The 26,461-nt window shown below is 40.9% G+C and overlaps 1 protein-coding gene across 6 annotated transcripts in view; it reads left to right on the plus strand.

Annotated features, from left to right (window-relative positions):
* Positions 1-26,461, plus strand: part of LOC142499600 (sodium channel protein type 2 subunit alpha) — a 173,870-nt gene that overhangs the window by 71,975 nt on the left and 75,434 nt on the right. For all 6 annotated transcript variants that reach the window (XM_075609173.1, XM_075609174.1, XM_075609171.1 and 3 more), the window contains 2 exons: positions 21,440-21,758; positions 23,466-23,583. In XM_075609173.1, coding sequence (XP_075465288.1) covers positions 21,492-21,758; positions 23,466-23,583 — 385 coding nt within the window. In that variant the 5' untranslated portion in view covers positions 21,440-21,491. The remainder of the gene's footprint in view (positions 1-21,439; positions 21,759-23,465; positions 23,584-26,461) is intronic.

Raw genomic sequence — 26,461 nt, forward strand, 5'->3', positions numbered from 1 at the left:
ATGACGCCTCGGGGTCACGTTGCCATGGTAACGTGAGGTCATATGACCCCGTGACGTCATTTGATGCCGGAGGAGAGGGGCGCGAGGCAGGAGGTAAGCAGACAGGGGGGGGGGCTCAAGTTAAAAACTTTGCGCACCCCGGTCCTAGAGGTCTCCTGGTACATCCAATATATTGGAGCTTGCAGAGGCATTCCCAAAGGTAAACAATATTGCAAAGACTGAGCCACTGATTGAACCACCTGTGCTGAAGCGGGATATCCATTAAACCTGGCCTGGGTGGCTCTTGAGGACTGAGTTTGATACCCATGATCTAGGCACTTAACTACTGTATTAACACTATTCTTAGCATCAGAAAACTCTAACTTGGCTTTAATTTCTCACCCTACGCTGATACTAATTCTCGTCCCTTTTTTAAAATGTTTGTCCCCCATCTTTATTAAGTGTGAGTTTGTCTGTTTGGCACTTATTCCTACACTAAGCAAGAGTGCACTATTTTGGAACTGTTATATATATATATATATATATATATATATATATATATATATATATATATATATATTTATTTATTTTCCCCTAATAATCTCAGTAACTGATCATTTACATTTATTTCAGTATATTTTAATAGGACCCTGCACTGAAACAAAATGTGCATTTACATTAGATTCTATGGGGGTATTTCTATATAGTGCGAAGTCGCTGTTCAGGACTTTATTCGTTGAAAAGCCTCATTCAATAGAGATGTTCAGCTGAGAAAACACTGAACAGCTACTTCGTTATATACAGGATAAGGCCCTATGTGTTTTTTCCATTACACTCTTTTTTGAGTTAATGCTCTACTGGTTTATTAAAAAGAAATTTGTATTGCTAAAAGAAGACCCTAAACATCATGTTTTAAAAATATATATCTACGAGGATAATTGACTCCAGTCTTTAGTTTATGTGACCAGTAATGGACATTGGTGAGATGGGAAGGACATTCACTAAACTGCACTTGATTTATTTATTTGTAAAGTGTCTTGGCCGGAATAGCTGGAATAATTAATTGGTTCATTCAAGCATGTTGCCAGAGCTGTTTTTCTATGAATCATTTTTCTCTACATCTTACAGTGTTGCTGGCAGTCATCTACATAGAAAATTGCATCTTTACCATTAAATCATGCAAAAACATTTACCCAAGAGTGTTATGTTAAAAGGGCAAGCTCCAACTTAGAAAGCACATACAAATTGAGGAATCATTGGGTGGATTGTAGTGGCTGGCTTATTATTCCAGGCTTTGACAATGCCTTTACTCTTAGCTATTGCAGAAGAGGCGCCAGCAATGCATTGGTAAACAATGTTTTGCTGCTCCACATGGCAGCTAAAGGATTAGATGAACATTCCTTCGGTCACTTATGAAACAAGGGGCCGCTAGAGCTGAACCGTGTTGAATTCCACTACTCTGGTTCCTGATATACGTACGTCCTTAGGTGGTGCCGGTTACCTCCTGGTTCTTAAATCTCCAGAGGCAGATATCAAAACGGCTTCCGATTGGCCTGCATGCTGCGGGCTATTTAAACCTCCATGTTTGTTTTCCCTGCATGGGATTGTACCGGGGGCACCTTTCTCAGGTAGGTATCTTGGGATTCAGGGGGATAGATACTTGCCGCCTATGTAAAAAACAGTAGGCAGAAAGTGCTCCCAATATGGACTTAAACTTTAAGGGCCCGGTCATGCCTAGTCAGTCTAAAACTATGTTGGCAATGGACACAATGCCTGCACTGCCTTTCAGTTTCAGATAAAAATGAAAATATTTGCTCATCATGTATGAGCAACATTATTAGACTCAGTGTATATATTAACCAGTGTTCTCTGGCACTCGCGATCACTCCACGTGCTGTATGCCATAGGATGTGATCTCCCCTAGGAAAATGAGCATATATTTTTTATGTTGCTACTTCATCCTGGGGCCCTCTGAGTGCCAGACCCTATTACTTAGTAGCTGTGTCTTGTGGCACTCAAAGGGTTAAAGGTTAATTATTTGCAATAGATACATTTATTTTACACAGATTAACTTGTAGATCAGAGGTGCACAAACTGGGGGGGCGTGAGATTTTCTGGGGGGGGAGAGGTGAGTGGCGGCACTTACAGAGGCCCTGTGCTCTTCCCCAAAGCATTTAAATGAAATGTCGGGGGACCGCGGGAGGCCTCGGTAAGTTCTCTTACCTTGTCTCTGATGGTGCATCGCCATGACAACGTGGCATCAAATGAGGCTGCGGTGTTACATGATGTCACATGATCCCACGGCGTCATTTGATGCCGGAGACAGGGGGGCGCAAGCAGCGGGGCGCAGGGGAAAAAGTTTGCGCACCCCTGCTGTAGATCATGCAATTGACCTACATAGTGTGATATATCATCAGTGGTTGACAAATCACCAAAAAATCTACTCGCCACCTAGTACCAAACGTGTGCTGCTTGGGCCAATATTTACTTGCCCGGGGGTTAAATCCACTCGCCCGGGGCGAGCAAATGTATAGGTTTGTCGAACACTGTATATCATGATATGCTGTTTAAGGCAGGGGTTCTCAACTCCAGTCCTCAAGACCCCCAACAGGTCAGATTTTCAGGATATCCTAGCTTCAGCACAGGTGGCTCAATCAGAGTCTCAGTCAAAGAGCTGATTGAGCCACCTGTGCTGAAGCCGGGACTGATTGAGCCACCTGTGCTGAAGCCAGGACTGATTTGGGCCACCTGTGCTGAAGCCAGGACTGATTTGGGCCACCTGTGCTGAAGCCGGGCTGATTGAGCCACCTAGAGAGAACATTAGGGTGTGCTGCTTCCCCAATTAACCAATGCTGCAGAGCTGGTTTCCACTTAAATAATGAACATATGTTGCTTTATCCGGAAGAACAACTGTATACAGGAGCATATAGGAAATAAACCCCTGGTTGCAATGTGGTTCTGGCGTTGACTATAAAGGGTTGTCTGGGAGAGGTCCTGAAATCCACCCAGACCCCATACAAGTCCCGCTATTATATGACCCACAAAGCCTGGGGATGCTCCAAGAGTAATAAATGAATGAATAAACTCACATTTGTCTTCACAGTTCATCCGGCTTTTAATTCTTGCGTGCACCAGGCTGTATGGAGGTACAGACAGGGAAACCTCACGGAGAGGAAAAAACAGCGGGCACGGCCGCGCAACAGATAACGGAGGCTGGGCTGGGCATAGAAATTCTTTATTGCATCTCTCTTTTTTAAACTTCCATGATGCAATAAAGAATTTCTATGCCCAGCCCAGCCTCCGTTATCTGTTGCGCGGCCGTGCCCGCTGTTTTTTCCTCCCCGGTGAGGCTTCCCTGATTGAGCCACCTGTGCTGAAGCCGGGACTGATTGACCCACCTGTGCTGAAGCCGGGACTGATTGAGCCACCTGTGCAGAAGCCAGGACTGATTTGGGCCACCTGTGCTGAAGCCGGGACTGATTTGGGCCACCTGTGCTGAAGCCGGGACTGATTGAGCCACCTGTGCTGAAGCGGGGACTGATTGAGCCAGCTGTGCTGGAACAGGGATATCCTGAAAACCTGACCTGTTGGGTCTTGAGGGTTGAAGTTGAGAACCCCTAGTTTAAGTCTCAACACTGGATCCTATGGAAAGTCTGGAATACTCTGGATGTGTTGCAATATGTTGTAACAAAGGGCTACGTTTGTGCTGTATTTTATTTGAAGACCGTCAATCTTGTTATCATGTTTCTGAATTGTTCTTTTTTTTACCATATACCATGATGAATATATTCCGTTCATTTTCCCCAGTAGCTTTAGAAAAAATGTCTTTGAAAATGGAGCCCTAACTTTCCCAATTGTTGTGGTTGATGTGCACACTGGATTAAAATCACACAGTCAGAGGTTGTCAGGCACGTAAAACAAGGTCTGACACTGGTGATTAACTGGCCTTTTGCCTGGAAAATCATGTCAATTATTTATAATGGTGAACTGAATGTAGCAAGAGCAACTGCAGTTTGGAATTACTGAATCATTTCTAGGTTATTTCTGCAGTGCTTTATTATTTCCACTTTTCTCATTTAATAAATTGAATGATGCACATAAGAACGGCATTGTGGAAATAATTGAAGAAACAATATTCTGGTTTTGAACTATTTCACCGGATTAAGGCTCTGATGTGCTTTTTTTTCAGCTATAACTGCTGTCCCGGACGCTTACAAGCTCTGCCCTAGGTGATCTGTGAAACGGAAAAAATATTTTGGAGCTCTCACTGACTGATCTTGAACTGATTGGTAAACAAACATCCGTGATAACGCATTTGAGTTGTAACTTCTGACAGGAAATAGTTAATTCCTCGGGAATGCATGTACTGGGTCTGCGTGCTGTGAATAGATAATACCATTATTAATGGGACATATTATGTATATCTATTGCGTTTAAGGAGAGGATCAGTGAGTAAAGGCTTTGACTGAAAACAATGACACTGTGTTTAAAGCAGGGAAAGTTGGTTCAAATCTCGGTGCAAAGTTGTGAGCTGACGTCGGGTTTGACTTTGCAGTTATTTATATTTATCCTAAGTGCCATCTAAAGTCATCTCTGGGACTATAACTTTTCTGATTTCCAAAGCAAATCAGTGGACTTGATAAGCAGCTCAATTATTTTTTTAGCACTTTATATTTTCACATTGTATTATTTGGTATAGTTACGTTGTATCACTGCGCAATTGTCTCACCTATGCTCACACACTGACACATTAGTGTTTTATCACTGAGAATTGAGCTTGGCACCAGTGGGAGAGAAAGTCAACAAAGACCTTGAAAGGTACAGTGTGTTTTAAGCAGGGTGGAGAGCCTTATTCTCTCCAAGAAATAATTGACCACTCTCCACTAGCTTTGCTGCAAAGTCTATTTACTCTCCAGCATTTTATTATTATCTATGCAACAGGAATATATTTGCATAAATGCCAAAGTGACTTTCCTATTGCTAATTATGTGCTACAATAATTTATAAAAAGTACTGTAATAGCGAGCAAAATAAAGCCTTAGGGAAGATGGTTAGAATCTGCTACTCTGCTACAGTGAGGGAAATGTCTTGCCCTTGCACATTAAACAGGGATGCAAATTATTTATTTTAAAAGATTATTTGGTTAGCTTTACATGTTCTAGGCTGCGTTGCTTAGCTGACCATTTAAGCATTAAAGGAATTAACCCTGGTTGCAGTGCTTTACAATAAACAATAAAGCTTACAACATGTTTTCTAAATGCAAATTGTAATTGTAATGCAGTTTTAACTTTTTTATTTTAATATTGTATGTGTGAGAGTTGGAGACAGAAATCCTTTGGGCTTTTTTATGACAAACTACTGTACATGATACAACATAGCCAGCAAATTTTGTAACATTCTGTCTTATCTGCATCAACTGTAACAAACTTGTTCTCAGGTTTTATGCATCTTAGGCCTTGGACATGGTGAAAAGAAGAGCGCTGAGCAGCGCTGACGCTCATGCTCTCCTGCTCAAGCAGGAGTTTTTTCGTGTCCCTGCTTGAGCGTCAGCGAGCGTGCTTGGGAGGCAGAGCGGGAGGCAGGGTTAGCACGCCACGTCACGGCACCGACGTCACGGACTGCCATTAGCTTTTGGCAGTCACGTGACCGGCCCTGCGCTTCCCTCAGCGGGAAAACTTAAATTTCTCTGTTGGCTACAATTCCACACGCCTCCGCACCCTGCGGAAGCGACGTCTAAAGCCGTGCTGATAGGGATAATGTTTCCCCTCAGTGCGGCTCAGCACGGACTTTTTTACCATGTCCGAGGCCTAAGGCTGCGCTTATAGTGCCGGCGACAGCGACACGATGTCGCGGCAAAACAAATACATTGCTGCCGTCGTGTGCGCTTATAGTAAGCGCAACGCGATGGAGCGGTCGCGATCGCTGGAAGTCATCTCTATTTGATTTTCCAGCAACCGTCACCTGACTGTCGCATCGCCGTCGCCAGCACCATAAGCCTTACCCAACGTTATTAGGCAAACATAATTAATGAACACACAGAACCCCAAGAAGCTCATTTTGGGAACCCCTGAGCCCCCACAAAAATATATATGTACATAAGTGTCAAAAAGGAGTTCTACTGAGCGTGGCGAATGCATAAAACAAAGAACAAAAAAGCCCAATGCCACTTCCAATATGACAAAAATACACAATAAAATACTTATATATTCTCTTGAAATTTTTCATTTTACTGGATATGGATCCAATGTTGGTCCTTCTCCCTCCTAATAGAGGTAAATGAGAATTGTAATCCTAGTATAGGTGTATTAGTATTTTATCTGGTAGTGTTAGGACCTGTGAGCAGGGTCTGCCTTGATGTGGCTCACAGGCTTACGACGCTTTGGCCCCTTTTTCAAGAGAATATATAAGTATTTTACTGTGTATTTTTGTCATATTGGAAGTGGCATTGGGCTTTTTTTGTTCTTTGTTTTATGCATTCGCCACGCTCAGTAGCACTCCTTTTTGACACTTATATACGTATATATTTTTGTGGGGGCTCAGGGGTTCCCAAAATGAGCTTCTTGTTGTACTGTGTGTTGTTTAACTTATTGTCTGCTGGTCTCAGCTGTTGGAGGTTAGTGGCCCCTCCTTCCCAGGTGTCGAGCTCACCCCTCCCCCTCCCCCTCCCCACTGCCCTAGTAAGCAGGTCTCTTTCATTTTACTGGATATGGATCCAATGTTGGTCCTTCTCCCTCCTAATAGGGGTAAATGAGAATTTTAATCCTAGTATAGGTGTATTAGTATTTTATCTGGTAGTGTTAGCACCTGTGAGCATGGTCTGCCTTTATGTGACTCACAGGCTTACGACGCTTTGGCCAAAGGGTTAAACTAAATGACCCTTTTTCAAGAGAATATATAAGTATTTTACTGTGTATTTCTGTCATATTGGAAGAGGCATTGGGCTTTTTTGTTCTTTGTTTTAAACATAATTAATGGCAGCTCAGAATTATCTTTTAATTTTCTTAACAGATTTAGGGCCTCATGCAGAGAGCAGCGCAAAAAGGAATCTCACCATTTGCCGGTGAAAATGGAGCTTTAAACCGCCGGAAAAGGCAAGTTTAAAAAAAAGCGCCATTTTTTTTTTTTTTTACTTGAAATTCGCAGCGCGGCTGGAGAGTTTCTAATCTCTCCAGTTTTTTTTTCTGCCGTATGCAGAGAGCCGCGATCGCCATCTAGTGGCTGTTCGCGGCAAAAAAATGGCGCGATTTTCAACATTTTTCCTCTCCACCAAGCAGCTGGCGCTCCGCGGCCGGTGGAGGGGGGAAAAAAAAAACGCGATTTTCTCCCCACTAGTTTCAACAGCGCTTATAGCGCTGGTTGAAACTCTCCATATGCAGAAAGGCTTGTAAATGCAGTTTTCTGCCCTTTCTGCATATAGAGAAACTGCATTTACAAGCCTTTCTGCATATGGAGAGTTTCAACCAGCGCTATAAGCGCCCAAGGAGAGAAATGATTGGTAGAGCCACAACAAAAATGTATACGTTTCATTATAACAGGCAAAAAAAGCAAACAAAAGCGCCTCAAAATCTACATTTAAAATACACACATTTTACTGATCACAGATATATTGAATCAAGTTAAATAGGCAATCCAAGCGGCACTTAAAAAAACAAATATATATATATATTTAGTTTTAATATAGGCAGCCTTTGATTATCTTTATTGAAAACGGATGACCTAAGATGCCGATTCATTCATTCTCCTATGATCGATCATCAAAGTCCTGCTTCCTAGGGTTCACTAAATGGATGCCTTTCAGTTTCATACATCAGTGTAACTCAGCAGCTACAATGTATTCTTACATTACTAAGGTAACATTATCTATTGTTACAGTTTGCAACACAAACTGCTGGGAATATTGGCAACAAATTATTGACAAATAGAAAAGTGTTGCAAAGACCTTGGCTAAACCCTGCTCTAGAATTCAAAGGATGCTAAAACTCATTTAAAAATGGCATTAAGAGTTCAATACATTTTTTAAATTAAATATTATCTAATATTACAGAACTGATTAAAAAAACACAAACGTAAGATATTGCTTGGATTGCTCCTTTAAAAAACATTAGAAACCGATTAAAATAATGCACACTTGCTGCCACAAATGTCTCAAATTGTGTGGTAAGTGAGAAGGACTACAAAAATAGTCCAATGCAAGTTAATAAATTGAACGATATAGTAAATGTTAGGTCTCTGGATGATCCACTGGTAGATGTAGAAAGGTGGATCCTTAGTAGAGGTCATGCATACCTTGTGTATCCAGGATGAAATGGATATGAGTGAGCAGTCAGATAACAGTGCCTGACCAGAGATCAGCTGTCTCTATATTAAAACGACAAAGACAGTCACTCTTTTCCTTTTTTGGATCCTATGGAAAATAGCACTAAATAGTGTACCTGTAAGGCAGCTGAGGCACCAAGTATGAAATAAATGCGTCTAGGCAGATATCTCCGGAGCAATTGCCAGTGTAGCCTGTTTGGTAAACGCAGTCATCTGGACCTCCAAATGGCAATAGAGTGAACGGTATGTCTCACCAGACAGGGTCTCCTCCACGGATAACCACATCGATGCAGCTAGGAGAGCTGATTGGACACATGTTACAATTATATTGAGGCCAGTAGGTTCTATTTCCCTGGTTGGTTGAATAATATCCTGTATGGGAAGTTTAATAGATTACACAGAAACGGTTCTAATACCATGGATTTTGTTTGTAAATCTTATCTCCTTCAAAATATTTTTTTTTTTAAAAAGGATATCTTTATTTTTTTAAACTTATTTTTTATTATTATTTTTATTATTATTATTATTTGAGTTTTCAAAGGGAGAAATGTGGAGGGAGAAAGGGAGGGGAGGAACATACAATGTAATATATTTCTTTCATAAAGTTTATTAACATTGGCACCTTGCCTTAACAGACTTCATATTCATCGCATCAAAGGACACTGTCACCGTGCTTACATCTGGTATTCGAGGCACCTCCGCTACCAGACCTAAGCAGCTGGTGGGATTAACCCCTTCTATCCTTTGTTTGACCTGTCTCAGCTTCCTCAACAATGGCAGCTTTCCTACGGATATTGGAGGATAATATGTCTTATCCATTATCCCAGGGATCTTAAACCTTATTACATTTCTGAGTGGTGTGTTTTATATATGAAGTAAAGTTCTCCATTAATTGGATCTTATTTATTCTCTGTTTCGTCTCTCTTTTTGAAGAGTGTTTGGAGGTTTTTTCCAGGCCACTGCTATTGAACACTTGGCTACTGTTAGAATATGTGAGACTAGCTTACTTGTGGGCGGGTTCAGGTTCTCAATGGGCTTTGCCAGTACTAGTGTAACAGGGTCAAGGGGAACTTCCACACCTAGGGTTTCCCTGATCAGATTTTGCATCATCCCCCAGAATGTCTGGATCTTTGGGCAATGCCACCATATATGAGCCATATCACCCAGCCCCTCCGACACCTATCTGAAGCCTCTGGAAATATCTGCCGCAATCTCTGTGGGGTGAGATACCACCTGTATAGGACTTTATAAATGTTTTCTTTTGTAACTGTACAATTTGAAATCTGTGCAGCGTTGTCCCAGAAATCCTCCCAATCTTCCATTGTAATTCCAACTTGAAAATCTTGGGCTCATTGATCCATATACCTGTGAATGTGAATGGTGGGAGAACACCCAGGGGGTGTAAGATCCTGATAGAGGGTTGATATTAATCCTTTTTGGTATTTCCTAAGTCTACAGAGACCTTTGAATGTAGTAGAGCCTAGGAATTATCCACTGGGGGATATGTGGAGTATGTAATGGTAAATCTGTAGGAACTTAAATATCTCAGATCTTGAAATCAAATATTTATCACCGAATTCCTCAAACTTCATCAGTTTGCCTTTAGATACCGTGTTTCCTATATCTAAAATACATTTGTCCTTCCAAGAGTCAAAAGCGATTGAATTATATCCTGGACCAAAGCTCAGGTTGTCCAAGAGGGGAATGGAAAGAAAGCACAATCTCGGCGCTATACCCCAAGTACTGTGATACAAAAGTGCATATACGTATAGTACAATATTAGTGATAATATATCAATACAAACACAAAAAAATTATGTGTATGAGGTGCAGGTGTATTCTATGACCACCTCTAAATTTGAAGTCCTGCAGCGAGGAGGTCACAAGGGTTGTCCAAATCCTTTGATGGTCCTTACAGAGAAAGTTGTCCTCCTCTGTGCTGTTCTTCACAAGTCAGTGCTCAGTGCAATATATAAAAAACAAGAGAAAAGAAATCAGTGTATAGTATCTTACTGTGTAATACAGTGTAATTATTCAATCGTTTCCTTTGGTAGATTCCCCACCGATTTAACAAAGGGATAACAGTGGATGAATGATAAAAATCACACTGCAGCTGTTGACAACATCAAACATAGGAGATAAACCTTCGGTATAGAGTTTAGGGGATATACCCACAGTGTATAGGATTTCTATTTTCACCCTTCATGCAGTGCACATAAATACACACATTAAATGTGATCTTAGAACTCACAATACATTACTTAAGTAATAATCCCCTCAGAACAGGGCATTACTGGTCAATAATACCATTATTGGCCAGTAATGCCCTGTTCTGAGGGGATTATTACTATTATAGGCTAAATGTAGACTTTTTCATAAAAAAATAGACACCTGTGTAGGAAAAAGAAGTAAAGTAGCAAATGAGAGGGGAAAGAGGTGAGTGGGGAGGGGGAGAAGAGAGAGTGGTGAGGGGGTGGAGGAGAGAGAGAGGTGAGGGGGGAGAGACAGGGGAGGGGGGGAGGGAAGGGGGGACGAAGGTGGGCGGGAGGGAGAAGGAGGGGGCGGGGGGGAGGAAAGGGAATTTAGCACTAGAGAGATTCCTCTAATTTGTTCTCCGGCTGGTTAGCATTGCCAGCTCTGACTTCATTTCAGCCACTGCCTTATCTAGAGCTTCTCTGGAAAACCCCTTGCATTTCAGAGCTTTTGGAGTAATTCGTGTATTTTCTTCTGCTTTCTGCTCTGATTCAGATGAGACTCTCTCGAGCACACACGTCTCGCCGTCATTGTCAGGATCTCTCAGAGGCGCTCTGCCTTTCTGAAAGAAGCAGGAAGGAGTGGCTCAGTGAGACACTGACTGGCACTGAGTTTGAAGTAGGGGAACCTGGTTCAATTCTCAGTGTCGGCTCCTTGTGACCTTGGGCAAGTCACTTTATCTCCCTGTGTCTCAGGCACCAAAAACATCTTTCCTGTCTTACCTTCAAATACTTTCTGAACAAGTTACCCAATTATCTGAACAGGTTTCTCATCCCTACTGTACACATCCTTTATCGCCTTTGATCTGCCTCCAGACACATGCTTATGGTTTCAAGGTTCCATAAAGAATCTGGCCGCTCTTCCTTCTCTCACCGAAAACCATACTTCTGGAACAATTTATAGGAGTCTCTAATGTATTCTGGCTAAGTTCTTTTAAGACATTTGGCTGTTTCCTATTGTACTTTAATCATTTATGTAAATATAGCTTGTGATGTTGTCAACATATTATTTTTTACCCAGGACATACTTGAAAATGAGCTAGATAACTATCAATGTACGTATGTTTTTCCTGGTTAAATTATTTTTATTAAAAACAAAATTATTAAGAGGTATCAAAACCTATGATGAATCTATACTTGTTCTGGACCAATAAAGCTACAAGATAGTGCACTATAATAAACAGACATAGTGATTTCTAACCTGAAGCCACAGGGGTTGGTCTACCACATACCTTGTTTTACAGACAGAAAAATAAAAGCTCCTTGTAGGAGATGTGTGCAGAGGTGATATAATTGAGACCGGTATTAGGGTAAAATTAAATCTTGGCTTTATTGCGCCTGTTCCTTTAATAAGGCAAATCTTACAAAAAGAAACAAAATAAAGGCCTACTCCACTTTGGAGAAATAACTAACCTTTACTCCAGCCCTTTCTAACTGAGTGTGTAGCTAACCTGTTTACCACTCTAAATAAATATATATATATATAACATACGATACCGTCCGCACGGGAATCAGCAGACAACACTCAGATTTGTGAAAAATAAACATATATTGTGGAAAAAATGTCACAAATCACCAACGTTTCGGACCCACAAATGGGCCCTTCCTGACCTGAGGAAGGACCCGTTTGTGGGTCCGAAACATTGGTAATTTGTGTCATTTTTTCTACAATATATGTTTATTTTTCACAAACCTGAGTGCTGTCTGCTGATTCCCGTGCGAACGGTATCGTATATTTATCTACTTATTATGGGACATGCACCTACCTAAATGAGCTATATTGGAGTGCCGGCTGTTCATCTTTTTCTATATATATACACACATATATATATATATTTATATATATATACACACATATATATATAAATACACACACACATATATATATATACACATATATATATATACACATATATATACACACACATATATATATATATACACACACATATATATATATATATATATATATACATGTAGAGGTATCAGTACCGTGTTAGCCGAGCTTCAATAATCAAAAAATAAATAGATGATACCGTTCTGTGGCTAACGAAATGCTTTTATTTGTGCGAGCTTTCGAGATACACTGATCTCTTCTTCCGGCGATGTTACAATGAATGAAGCAAGGATAACTTGAAAACAGTGTCTCTTGGAATGTTATCTGTGCTTCTCCTTCCCCCGGTGTGGATGTGTTTTATGGCTAGAGGTGTCAAAGGGTAACTGAAAGCAAGTGAAGAAAGAGTGTGTATGTGTATCAGTGTGAATAAAAATGAATGGAGATACCACTGTTTATACTGTGGGCTCTCCATTCATTTTTATTCACACTGATACACATACACACTCTTTCTTCACTTGCTTTCAGTTACCCTTTGACACCTCTAGCCATAAAACACATCCACACGGGGGAAGGAGAAGCACAGATAACATTCCAAGAGACACTGTTTTCAAGTTATCCTTGCTTCATTCATTGTAACATCGCCGGAAGAAGAGATCAGTGTATCTCGAAAGCTCGCACAAATAAAAGCATTTCGTTAGCCACAGAACGGTATCATCTATTTATTTTTTGATTATATATATATATATATATATATATATATATATACACACATATATATACACACATGTATATATATATATATATATATATATATATATATATATATACACACACACATATATATATATATATATATATATATATATATATATACACACACACACACACACACACACACACACACACACACACACACACATATATATATATATATATATATATATATACACATATATATATATATACACACACACACACACACACACACACACACACACACACACACACATATATATATATATATAACAGTCCAACAAGAAAGTCTCTTCTCTGTTTCTGTTGTTGTAGCAGTAGGGGAAGGCCTCTGTTCTCCTGCTTGTGTGCTATGGCACTCTCTGTATCCATGTATAGAGAGGTCTTCTACCCTTGTCTTGCGGTCAGCATACAGTCCTTCTGTGTGCATCAAGACATCATATTTTCCTCAGGTCAGCCCAGTTGTGGGCTAAGGAAATCTCTGCAGTCCTCTTTCTCCTTATGCCAGCCCAAATGTGAGCTAAGGAATCTCTCTCGTCTTTCTCACATCAGGCTTTTTATAAGAGTCCTAATCAGCCAGGTGGAGTCTGGTTGATTGCCTGTGTGCAATTAACCAGCACACTGCTGGATTTAGAGGCAGTTTCTCTCACAGTAAATCCCCGTTACAATCCTGTCCACTCAAATCAACAGCTGTGACACTTATAAGGATGATGTGACACAAGTGCTGATAAACACAAAGCAAAGTTTTAAAGGGTAGTTTAGATTACTGTAAAACAGAGGAGTGATGATAATCATACAGTATGCAATTCACAATGTACAATCAAAAGGAAGTCCTTAGAACTGAAGAAAAAACACATAAAAGGGGGAGCAAGGGATTAGATAATGAATAATAATAATAAATATGAATATATATGCAATCTCGACCAGTGGGGGTAGGGAAAATAGCACAAATATAAGATCTTACTTTACACACGGCCATGTGTAAGTAAATACACAACAAAAGGTATCTTTACTTGTCTTTATCTTGTCTTGTCTTTGCCTTTACTTTTCTTTTGACTCTTCTATGGAAATCCTTGTCCAGATGGTCCTCGGATCCTCCCAATATCATACTGTATACACAATGTATACGGAGCAAAAGATTAGACAAAATACTTTCGCAATATAGCATGGGGATCAGCCAGGGGAGGTTTAGAGTGAATAATACTAGTAATATCACAATACTCACACGGGCATGTGTAAGTACATACACAACGAGGGGGTTCTGTTTCTTTAAAGTGGATCCAGAGATCTCTATCCCTTCAGTAATGATATTCCTCCAGGTGCCAGACACAGCTCACACCCACGTGATCCCAATAAGATGTATATGAGATGTGTTAAATACTGGATAAAAGTGCATTTATTCACACATATATAACAACAAAACTCACATGTACAACAGCCCAAATCAGCAACACCACTGACTGTGGGCAATGCAGCATATAGGATCCTAGACGTCGCGTCCGGAATACAGGATCATGCAGGAGATCTTTGAACACAGCACACTCGGTCAGCTACGTAGGCTTCAATGGGACAAACTTCCTTCAGTGTATGAGCAACATGTTTTGCCGATGCCACGGCTTCATCAGACATCAGGCTCAGAACTGAAGACCATATTGAAAAATGGGTAGCAGTAGTGGTAGAGGGGGGAGGGGGGAGGGGGGTAGAGGGGGATCTTCCAGGTGGATAGAAGTGTTCTGAAGGTGGTGATGTGACTTGTGCTGCTCTTGGACGAGGTTATCCTAGCACCAGCAGTAGAAGAGATTGATCTAGGATAAGGGCGCTGAGAAGTGAACCTCCAATGGTGTAGTACAAGCATGTCAAACTCAAAGGCTAACACGGGTCAAATAAACAAGGTTTAAGTTTAGGTGGGCCGCAAATAAACAAAAACTTAAATTTTCATAGAAACGTAGGTTTATTTCGAAAAGTACAGTATAAAAAAAAAAGAACGATAAAATTAATGTTTTCTTCCTGACACTTGGCATCTCTGACTCTCTCTCTCTCTGACTCTCTCTCTTTCTGACTCTCTCTCTCCCAAACACTCTCTCTCTCCCTCTCCCTGAAACTCTCTCCCTGACACTCTCTCTCTCCCTCTCCCTGACACTCTCCCTCTCCCTGACACTCTTTCTCTCCCTCTCCCTGACACTCTCCCTCTCCCTGACTCACTCTCCCTCTCCCTGACTCACTCTCCCTCTCCCTGACTCACTCTCCCTCTCTCTGACTCACTCTCCCTCTCTCTGACTCCCTCTCCCTCTCTCTGACTCTCCCTCTCTCTGACTCACTCTCCCTCTCTCTGACTCACTCTCCCTCTCTCTGACTCACTCTCCCTCTCTCTGACTCACTCTCCCTCTCTCTGACTCTCCCTCTCTCTGACTCTCCCTCTCTCTGACTCTCTCAGACACACACTCTCTCTCAGACACTCACTCTCTCAGACACTCTCTCTCAGACACTCACTCTCTCTCAGACACTCACTCTCTCAGACACTCTCTCTCTCTCAGACACTCTCTCTCACTCACAGACACTCACACTCAGACACTCACTCTCAGACACACTCTCTCTCTCAGACACACTCTCTCTCTCAGACACACTCTCTCTCTCAGACATACACACACACACTCACTCAGACACACACTCACTCACACACACACACACACACACTCAGACACACACACTGACACACACACACACACACTGACACACACAGACACACACACACTCAGATACACACACTCAGATACACACTCACACAGACACACACACAGACAAACACACACTCACACACACACACACTCAGACACACACACTCAGACACACACTCACACTCCGATACACACTCACACTCAGATACACACACTCACACAGACAGACACACACAGACAGACAGACACAGACACATACAGACACACACACAGACACACACACAGACACGGGAAATCGGAACGGGGGAGGAAATCGGAGCAGGAGGGCAAGGGGGAAGCAAGGCAGGCATTGAGCAGTAGTCACCTGACTTGCTCCATGCAGCAGGAAGAGGCGGGCAGCAGGCAGCAGGAAGAGGCGGACAGCAGGAAGAGGCGGGCCTCATTATGCAAGCTCGGATAGAGCTTGTTCCAGGCCAAAAAAATATTCTGGCAGCGTGCCAACACGCGCCAGCCAATCTGGAGAGGGGGAAGGTTTTTTTTTTTCCTTTGTAGAAAGCGCGCGCAGCGCGAGTTAAATATTGGCGAGCTGGACGGCAAATATGTTCGTTGCGGGCCGCGAGTTTGACGTGCTTGGTGTAGTATATAAGAACGATTTATTAGACAAGTAATGCACTCACGAACTTGAGCTTTAAATAAAGCGTTTGCAAGGCTGTTCGGATATTTCTGCAGTGCTGGGGATTTCCCTTGGAGTCTCTGTTAGTATTTCCAGAATCATGGGCTCCCAGTTCATGGAAGCAGTGGTGCTTATGCTTAAAGCACATTTCCTAACATTGTTAACATTAGTTTCAGAATGTTAAAGAAGGGTAATAGCTTTTTCAAGTATAGACATAACAGAGTAACTGTTACCAGCACAGCCAGATATCATACATAATATAGAAACAATTTTGGATTACATAATGGTAAATCAATTCTATGAAAATGTACAGGGGCATCCATTCTGTAGAGTATATACCTTTTGAGGCTTCCACAACTATATCTGTATGTATGTATGTGTATTTATATATATATATATATATATATATATATATATATATATATATATATAATTATTTTTTCTTAGTACAATCAGGATGCAATAATGTAAGCAGTTTGTTAAACATTTTTGACATAAAAAGAACAGCGAGCGCATTTTTAAAATAATGTCAGTGAGTTTTACTTAATTGAATTTTATGGGTATACTGTACCCATGAGGCTCTAAGTTCCACAAGGTAAAATTGTATAAACTGAACGGAAGTTACTATTCAAATCCAAGTAAACCCTGTAATATTTTTTGTATTGTAAGTATTGTGTTCTGCATGATTGTACTTTTCTGTTAAAGTATCAGCCTACTGAGCAGTGAGGTTTATTAGCATATGCATGAAGGCAGCTGCTGCAGGGCTTAGCAACCTGTGAATCTGTGCAGCAGCAGCAGCAGTGGGAATGCTATCTGGAGCACACATTCTATTTTAGAACAACCTTTCCAGCAATGCTCTGCCATAATTGTATTAAAATGCAATATTGGGAGTGAGCAAATTTATTTGATCAAAGGTAAAATCCTATATAGATTAAGTACAATCATAATTTATGAATACATCACAAATCAATTTATTTCTTTATAAAGTGTTTCACCAGGAAGTAATACATTGAGTTACCTCTTGTTTTCAAATATGTCCTAGGCACAGAGTTATGATGATAATAATACATGGTTACATGGAATCAGGGGAGCGCAAACTTCTTGAGCTGCGCCCCCCTGCCAGCTGCCCCTCGCTTTCGCGCCCACTCTTCGCTTATATGCAGCATCAAATCACGCCGCGGGGTGATGTGACATCATGTGACCCCGTTTCCATGGAGACGACCGTGTGACGTCATCCTGCCTGACACCGAAATGACGCCGCTTGGCCATGCGTCACAGCGTCTGAATCAACGTAAGTTTTATTGTTGCAGAGGCCTCATGCGATCCCCTGGCATTTAATTTAAATGCCTCGGGGAAGAGCGCGGGACCTTTGCAAGGGCCCGCGCCCCCCCCAAAAAATACAGCGCCCCCTGGGGAACGCGCCCCCCACTTTGCGCACCGCTGTATTAAATGAACAGGGTTATACATTATATTTAAAAACATTGCATGAACAGTAAAGATAATATAATATATATTATAGGAGTATGTAACAGTTACAGACCAGATTGAAAGGTGAGACAGCTTTTAGTTTTGAAAGAACTTAGACTGGTGATGGCTTTTAGAGTCTCAGGTAGTTTGTTCCAGTTGTGAAGTACACAGTAAGAGAAGGAGGAGCGGCCGGATTTTGTGGAACCTTGGGACTGTGAACAGTTTTTTGTAGTCAGATCTCAGATGATAAGTGCTGCGTGTGGTAGGGGTGAGAAGCTTGTTCAGATAGGCGGGTAGCTTGCCCAGAAAGTATTTGAAGGCCAGACAAGAAAAATGAACTTTGTCCATAAACTCAAGTGATGGCTAATCTAGTTTTTTGAGAATTTCGCAGTGATGTGTGTTGTAGTTACATTGGAGGACAACGCGGCATATTGAGTTGTAGTGGCTGTCTAGTTTGCTAAGGTGAGTTTGGGGTGCTATACAATATACTATGTCCCCACAGTCTATAATTGGCATTCGCATCTGCTGTGCGATGCGCTTTCTGACCAGCAGGCTTAGTGAGGATTTGTTCCTTTATAGTACACCTAGTTTGGCATAGGTTTTGGATGTCAGGGTATCAATGTGCAACCCAAATGTTAAATGGGAGTCAAACCATATGCCCAGATATGTAAAACTAGTGACGGGCTAGAACGGTGTAAGAGTTGCTTCAGATCTGTAGCTCTGTTATTGGCACTGTACCTTTAGAAATGTAACCAAGGTCCCAAATACCATTGTTACAGTCTTGTGAGTGGTTCAAAACAGTTTATTTTGGGAAATCCAGTTTTCAAGTCTCGTAAAATCCGATTGAAGTATGTGTCCAAGTTCAAATCAACTTTAAAATCTTGTTGGTCCTTTCTGTTAGAAACATTTGCTAATTTTATAAAATGTTCAACTCTTCAAAGGTGTACTGCATATTTAAGTCTATGGCAGAATCTAATAATTAAATTGAAGATAATAACAATACATTGACAGGGGGGAAATGAAATGATAAAAACATGGTCTAGCTCTGCAAATGTGTTTATAAAATGTGCCAGTTGTACTTGTAAGAGTCTGACAGGCATTAGAAGAACATCTCGCTACCTTTGAACCTTGCAGCAATTGTGAACTGGACCAAGATCATGTTTGCCTTGAAGCAGAAGTCCTGGTTTCACTTTTTTCTTTTACTATATGCAGCATGTGAGCAGCTTTAAGCGAGAGATCATGCCATGCCCCTCATTGTGTTTACTCAGGGTCTGACCAGTTGTGATCCAGGCAGACAAGAGGGAAAGGGGTGTGAGGACACCCCCCTCCTTTTTATTTGCAGGGATGCGCCATCTGGCGAGTCTCCTCAGCGGAGGGAGCAGCTGCCGAGAGAGCTGGAGAGAGCAGGGGGGCGCGGGAGCTTGCACTATAAGCGCAGCCTAACCTTGCTAGACAGGGGCTTGGTTACGGCAATGCCTGGTGGTGACATGGTTGGCGAGTGGGCAGGGCTCGTTGTGCTTTGAGTACTTGGGGCCCATCTCGCAGCTGACGTGGTGTCAGCTGAATGGCTGGGACATGGGACAGTCCCAGCTAACAGGCCAAGATTTAAGTGTCATTGGCCTTTCCTGTTGGTGGAACACTCTGGCAGGGTTAGCACCTCACTTTTGCTGTATACGTATGAATAAAAGCCGCAGCCATTGTAGCTCCAGATCTTTGTGTGTCTGTGTGCTTTATTTGCAGGATGTTGCGGGGTGTTGGTGGAGCAATATCACAGGCTCTGTGGTCAAGAGGAATATCCGAAACATATAGCTGGAGAATAAGTTTATGTGTTACTGTCTCATAAAGTGTTAGTAAAAGCAGACCATAGAAACATTTTGAATTTGATTTCTGGGTTTGCATTTGAAGAAACTGGATGATACAGACCATTTGGTTGCTTTCATGTTTGCATGGTGTGTTTTTAAGGACATCCCTGATGTCATTGGCCCTGTATTTCTATTTTCGGTAAGCTGTTGCATTGGGAGAGCATACTAAATGATGTACATCATACACACATGTACAGTAGAGTGCAAAGTTACACAAACACACTTGCAAATCTAATGAGATTAACTGGAAATCACTGTTCTTAGCCTGGCTGCCTGGATATTAATTAGGTGTGAGCATCGAGTCATTAGGTGCATTGCTCCTTATATTTTTTTGCTCTGACCCGACTTTATTTCTCTGAAAAATTAAGTAGTTATAAATAGCTATTAAATTAAATATATCATATCAAATGTGCTTAGAAAGGAAAGGAAGCAAGGAGGGCAATGGATTTTAGTGGTGCACATTGCAATTATGGAATGATAATCATAAAACTATTGTTGGGGTGATGAAGCTGAGCTTCTTATGTGTGATGTTAGGGGAAGACAATGTTGTGTTTGATATTAAAGTTAAGGTGATGTTCCATATGATCTTTTTATGATTGTATATACTGTATAATGCAACAAAGGGTATAATCACACATTAGATTTTGAGTTACATATGTACATATCATACATATAAATATGTGAACTGACTTGCTATTTATGCCTTAGATCTGATGTTATCACATCCTAATATTGGGCAACAATTCATGCTAACTATACTGTCCCACATGCAAATCCATGTGGGGCGCCACTTTGGGGAGGGAAGGGTATTGTGTGGGGGAGAAGGGGGTATTGTGTGTGGGGGGAAGGGGTATTATATGTGTGTGAAAAGTATTGTGTGTGGGGGGATAGAGGTGGGGGTGTGTGGGGAGAGAGGTAGGGGTGTGGGGGGGAGAGGTGGGGGTGTGAGGGGGAGAGAGGTGGGTGTGGGGGGTGAAGAGACGTGGGGGTGTGGGGTGGGAGAGTGGTGGGGAGAGAGAGGTGAGGGTGTGGGGGGGAGAAAGGGATGAGGGTTTGGGGGGGAGAGAGGGGGGAGGGTTTGGGGGGGAGAGAGGGGTGAGGGTATGGGGGTGAGAGAGGGGTCAGGCGTGGTGAGAGAAGTGGGGGTGTGGGGGGAGAGAGGTGAGGGTGTGGGTGGGAGAGAGAGGGGAGATAGAGAGGGAGGTCTCTCAAGGCCGCCGACACTGGGGGTCGGTAGGTTGCGGGGGGGCCCAGTGGAAACTGTAGTTCTGGGCCCTGGGAAAGCTCTCTGTGGCCCTGACACTCATTGAAGTGTTTATAAAAAGGATTGGAATATGGCTTTTGCAGTTATTTAAGAAAATTATTTCAACCATCCAGCCCCTTCTTCTTTCGCACCATACATTTTCAATTACTTCCAAAACATGTTCAGGGAGTAGTTGCTGTTATATAAATTACTACTGAAAACTCTAGCGGAGCTTGTGATTGTTAGTCTTTCTAAGCTCAAACATACAATTATGTGTATACAGCCAAGATAAGTACAGTATATGAAACTGTTTACATGATCAGTTTGAGTTGTACGTATTTCAACTTGTTTCCTAAATGACAGTGTGTTTCTTCTTGTTTTAGGATTCCATTATGAAAGAAGCTAAGCAGTAAATAAAAGGTGCAGGATGAAAAGATGGCGCAGGCACGCCTTGTACCACCAGGACCTGACAGCTTCCATTATCTTACCAGGGAATCTCTTGACGCTGCGGAGCAGCGCATTGCAGAGGAAAAGGCTAAGAAGCCCAAACAAGAGAACCGGGATGACAACGACGACAATGGCCCAAAGCCAAGCAGCGACTTGGAAACAGGCAAAAGCCTGCCATTTATATATGGCGACACACCTCCAGGAATGGGATCAGAGCCCTTGGAGGACCTAGATCCATATTATATGAATAAGAAAGTGAGTTTTACATTTGGATACTTCACTTTGAGTAAAATATTATAACATGTGTCAGTTTTGTAGGTTTAGTCAAGAAAACTATTTCCCAGCTAAAATTGTTTGTTTGCTCCAGTTTTGCAGTCAGGAGACTTTTGATAAATGACCCCCAGGGAATCGCCTTCTGCATTGGTGCTCAACTCCAATCCTCAAGACCCCCCCCCCCCCCAACGGGTCAGGTTTTCAGGACATCCCTGCTTCATCAAGGTGGCTCAATTAGTGGCTCACTCTTTTATATTCTGAAAACCTGACCTTTTTAAGTCATACTGTACATATGATTTAATGCAGCAACTTTCAGTTAATCAGCAAATGTATTTTTGTAAAAGTGGACTTTTACTGATGATGGCTAATATTGCTTAATGGATCGTTAGTAGTACAATATATAATACATGCTTAAGTTGTTACCTAAAGAATTTATATTGGATCATAGTTTCCTTATTCAGCAACAATATAAATGGTGTATGCATCAATGCAAATTTGGAGCATTTGCACCCTGCACATGTGTATCAAAGCATTTTGATCCAATGTTTTCCCACCCCCCCTAGTTTGTTCCATGGTGTATCCATATGAGGATTTGGGGAGGAGTTACATGGTGCACAAAATACAAGGGGATGTTTTACACTCTGCGTCTCTCTGCACCATTCTTGTTTCCTTTTATTTGCCCCCAAAACGTGCTCCATAACTGAAGTGACACAAGTCTAGCATACTGTACTGCATCAGATAAAAAATACAATAAAAACTGGTCTTACACATGCAGAGCAGTGCATCTAAACACATTTTTCTCTATATTGATACATAGACCATATAGGTATTTATGTAAAGATCTATGTAAACACAGAATTATTCTTTCTAATGTGTCTTATTTTGAGCTATTCCTATAAGGGCTGTAATATTGCAGGTTTTTTCATATCTATTTAAATTATAGTGAGCACTTTAGTGAACAAAAGGTCATGTAAATAGTTTAATACCTACAATGCAGGAGGGCTTGAGACAGATTGCAGTGCAATGTGTTTCTGTTCCACCCACCAATGAATGGGTTTGAATTAAGGTTCGGTAACGATGTCCAATTTAGTAAACATTTATCTTTAATCAATTACTAATGTTGCAGATCTTTCTGGTAGCAAAGGGGTTAAGTGTAATGTCACATGGATTGATAATCATTAGATTCGCTGCTGATATGCTCAGTTGAAGTGTGGAGGACTCCTGTACTGTATTTATTTATTTTTAATTCCAAGATAGCGATAGATACATCTGCTATAGGTGAGAAAGCCACACAATCTCTATTTACTTTGTCATGAGCACGCTTATATGTTTACCAAAAATGTTAAACATTATCAGTCATTTAAACTTATAAAGCTATAAATCTAATTTGGATCCATCAGAGATACAGCTTCATAGGAACGTTGAAATCTATTAAATTACTCCTGATTGAAGCAACTATATTATGATTCTGAACTGTATCTAGAATGTTATGAACTTCTTTTCATTAAGGTCATTATCCAATGTGCTTTTCAATTGGCTTTGAATGGTACTGAACTTTTCATGGGAAGGGACTTCAAAGCACATTGAATAGGGGCCTATGTTTGACAATTTTAATCAATTCCAATTGCACTTTAATTTTTGAACTTGTCTTATTCCAACTTTCATGTAATGTTTGTTTTTCTTTTCCAGACTTTTATAGTATTGAATAGAGGGAAGACAATCTTCCGCTTCAGTGCCACATCTGCCTTGTACATTTTAACTCCTTTCAATCCTCTTAGAAAAGTAGCTATTAAGATTTTGGTACATTCATATCCTTTACAAATGTCCTGGGATCATGTTTTATTAATCGTAGGTGGGTGTTTATTCTAATGTAATAGCTGATGCCTTGATCAGTTTCATGTGTCATAAAATATAATGGATACTTTTTTAAGATGTAAAATTTCATCTATTATGATATATTATGTATTATAAATAGACGCTAGTATGTCACATACCTTTCAGTTTAGAATTATACTAGCCGTATTGCTCAGGGGCACTTGTATTATGTATATGATGTGTTAGCTTTTATTTGACCAACATAGACACTCCACATCCACATTCTAGTATGTGATCTTCTGAGACCATGTAATCCCCATGTTCAGTAGGTATAGAATAATAATATTTTTCTCTTATATAGTACTGACAGTATACGCTGCGCTGTATATGGTATTTTTGTAGGCACAATGAGTCCAAACACAGTAGAGCTTACATTCTAATTTTGGTGACTGAGGCCCAGGCAGAAAAGTGACTGGCCCAATGTCACAAGGAGTTGACACCAGGATTTTAACCCGGCTCCCCTCCTTCAATTCAATGTCAATGCCTGTACTCAGTGACCCAGTCGTTCAGAAAGGTTTAAAGCTACATTAGGTATTTATACTCTAAGTACCCGAGTTTTTTTGGAGAAAGATGAAACTAGCCAGTTTAATTGTTATGGTGCATAACTTACAATAAGTATGCTCTGTAGCAATAATTAGCAAGATTTATTTTTTTTACAAGTTATGACACAGATAAAGCAAATACACTGCCACAATCAGTTGGTAAAACCCTGATGGGTTCCATTGTGAAGAGACTTTTCAGGTACTGAATAGGGGGTTACAGTAATTCATTTTAGTACGACATAAATGGCAATTGTCACTGTTCTCCGATCTTTTTTTATGTTGTCTGGTTAAGGACTTTAGTCGATCTAAGACCATAAATATGCCATCTATAACTGTGTACAGTAGCCATTGTGCTTAGCAGTACATCAATAAGCAGTAAGATGTTCAAGGAGAACAATTTTTCCACAACTCCCCGCCCATACTAAAATTAATTATGGTGTATTGTGTTCAGCATGATACTCAATATCAATCTGCACATGACATCCGTGGAAGCACATTATCATATGAGAAATATATTAGCTTTGAAGTTTGCCATATCTCCTTTATGCCCCTGATCACCTATAAAATGCAAGGGAGAGTTAATACACACAGTTGATTCTCATTTTCACAAAGGTTTTGCTCAAATGTAACTATGTGCTATGGGAGAATAGTTACTTTTACTTAATTCTCTGTAATGCCAAAAGCCTTTTGACAAAATGTTTTCCAACACGTTGAAAGTTTGTGACATTGATTGTGTAAACCAGTGATTCCCAACAGGGGGTTTGTGAGGTGTTTCCAAGGGGTTCACCAAACAAAAATCCGTAATGGCGTGCCCCAGGCAGTATAGTGAGTTCCTAAGCCTGCGTGGGGACTGCGCTCTTAATAAGGCCCCAAACTGCACCTTAGCGTGGGTGGTATAGCTGTCATTTACTGCAGGAGCTTCCAAAGTCGCTCCACACAATGGTTTGCCTCCACAACGGCAAGGCATTGTGAGATGTGACTTTAGAAGCTCCTGCAGTAATTGATTCCTATACCACACATGCTATCTAAACACACTGAGGCACAGTTTTGACCCTTATTATGTATCCCCCCCATGAGATCAGACCACTATACTATCTGGGATTGGTCAAACAGTTTTGTTATCAATAATCTGAAGAGTAGGCAATAAGATTTATTAATTAGGGGTTTGCCAAACAAATATTTTTAGGGGTGCACATTGTAAAAAAGGTTGAGAAGTAGTGGTGTAACAATGCAATACACTGGCGACACACTTTATTCGAGCTCGGCTAGTCCCACGAATTCGGGTATACCCGGGTGTATTGAGGTTTGTGACTGTTTTCTGCCCGAGTGCATTGGGTTATTTTCCAAGCAGGGATTGAAGCATTTTATTCCCACTGGCTGCAATACTGCACAGTATATATATATATACTGTATTACAATTCATGAATTTATGCCATCTGGTAGACACGCGAAGCATTGCAGCCTATGAAATCCTAATCATTATCATTTAACAGATCAGCCGCCCATCAGCCAGGCATGAACCCAGGCTGGGAAGGCAAATGCAACGGGGCTTGTCAGAGGTGAGGAGCGGCGCATTCCAGGTATCTGCCAGGTACATACCGGGTATTTGCTCGAATAAAGTGTGTCGGTGCAGTACGTGTGTGCTGTTTTAATGCCTGGTCGTTTAAATTACATTTGCATTTAGAGAATGCATAAGTTAAGTAAAGTTAGTTAAGTAAATATATACACACAAATTATGCATATTACATAACTTTAGCATTGCAAGGTTAACGCACTTTGCTTCAAATGTCAGGGATTTGCTGTTGTTTTTGAACACTTTAATTAATATATTAACTTAGTGCATTTAAAAAATGCATAAAGTGTGTTACATAAATACGTGATTAATGCTACATGATACATTATCTTGGTTTTAAATTGTGTTTTCTTTTGGTAAATTGTTTCAATAATAAGTTAAAGCAAAAGTAAATAATACATTTCTCTTACATTTTTGTAGATATATATCATTTTACATTTTCCTTTATCTTATACTTTTTTTTGTTTATTTAATAGTGTCACAATTAGATCCATGAAGATCCAAAGATTGGAACCACTTCTCATGATGCACTATAAGTGAATTTTTCACTGAGTAAATTTACAGAAGTCCAAAACAAAGGAGTAATGTGATTCCAATTTGACATGGTAGATGGGTGGTCCCAGCAAAAATTGTATGGACATCATATTTACTCTGATATTCAGGACAACAAGGAGGATTCCTTTTTATTTTGCAAT

Source organism: Ascaphus truei, chromosome 7 (assembly GCF_040206685.1).
Source record: "Ascaphus truei isolate aAscTru1 chromosome 7, aAscTru1.hap1, whole genome shotgun sequence".
Taxonomy (NCBI): Eukaryota; Metazoa; Chordata; class Amphibia; order Anura; family Ascaphidae; genus Ascaphus; species Ascaphus truei.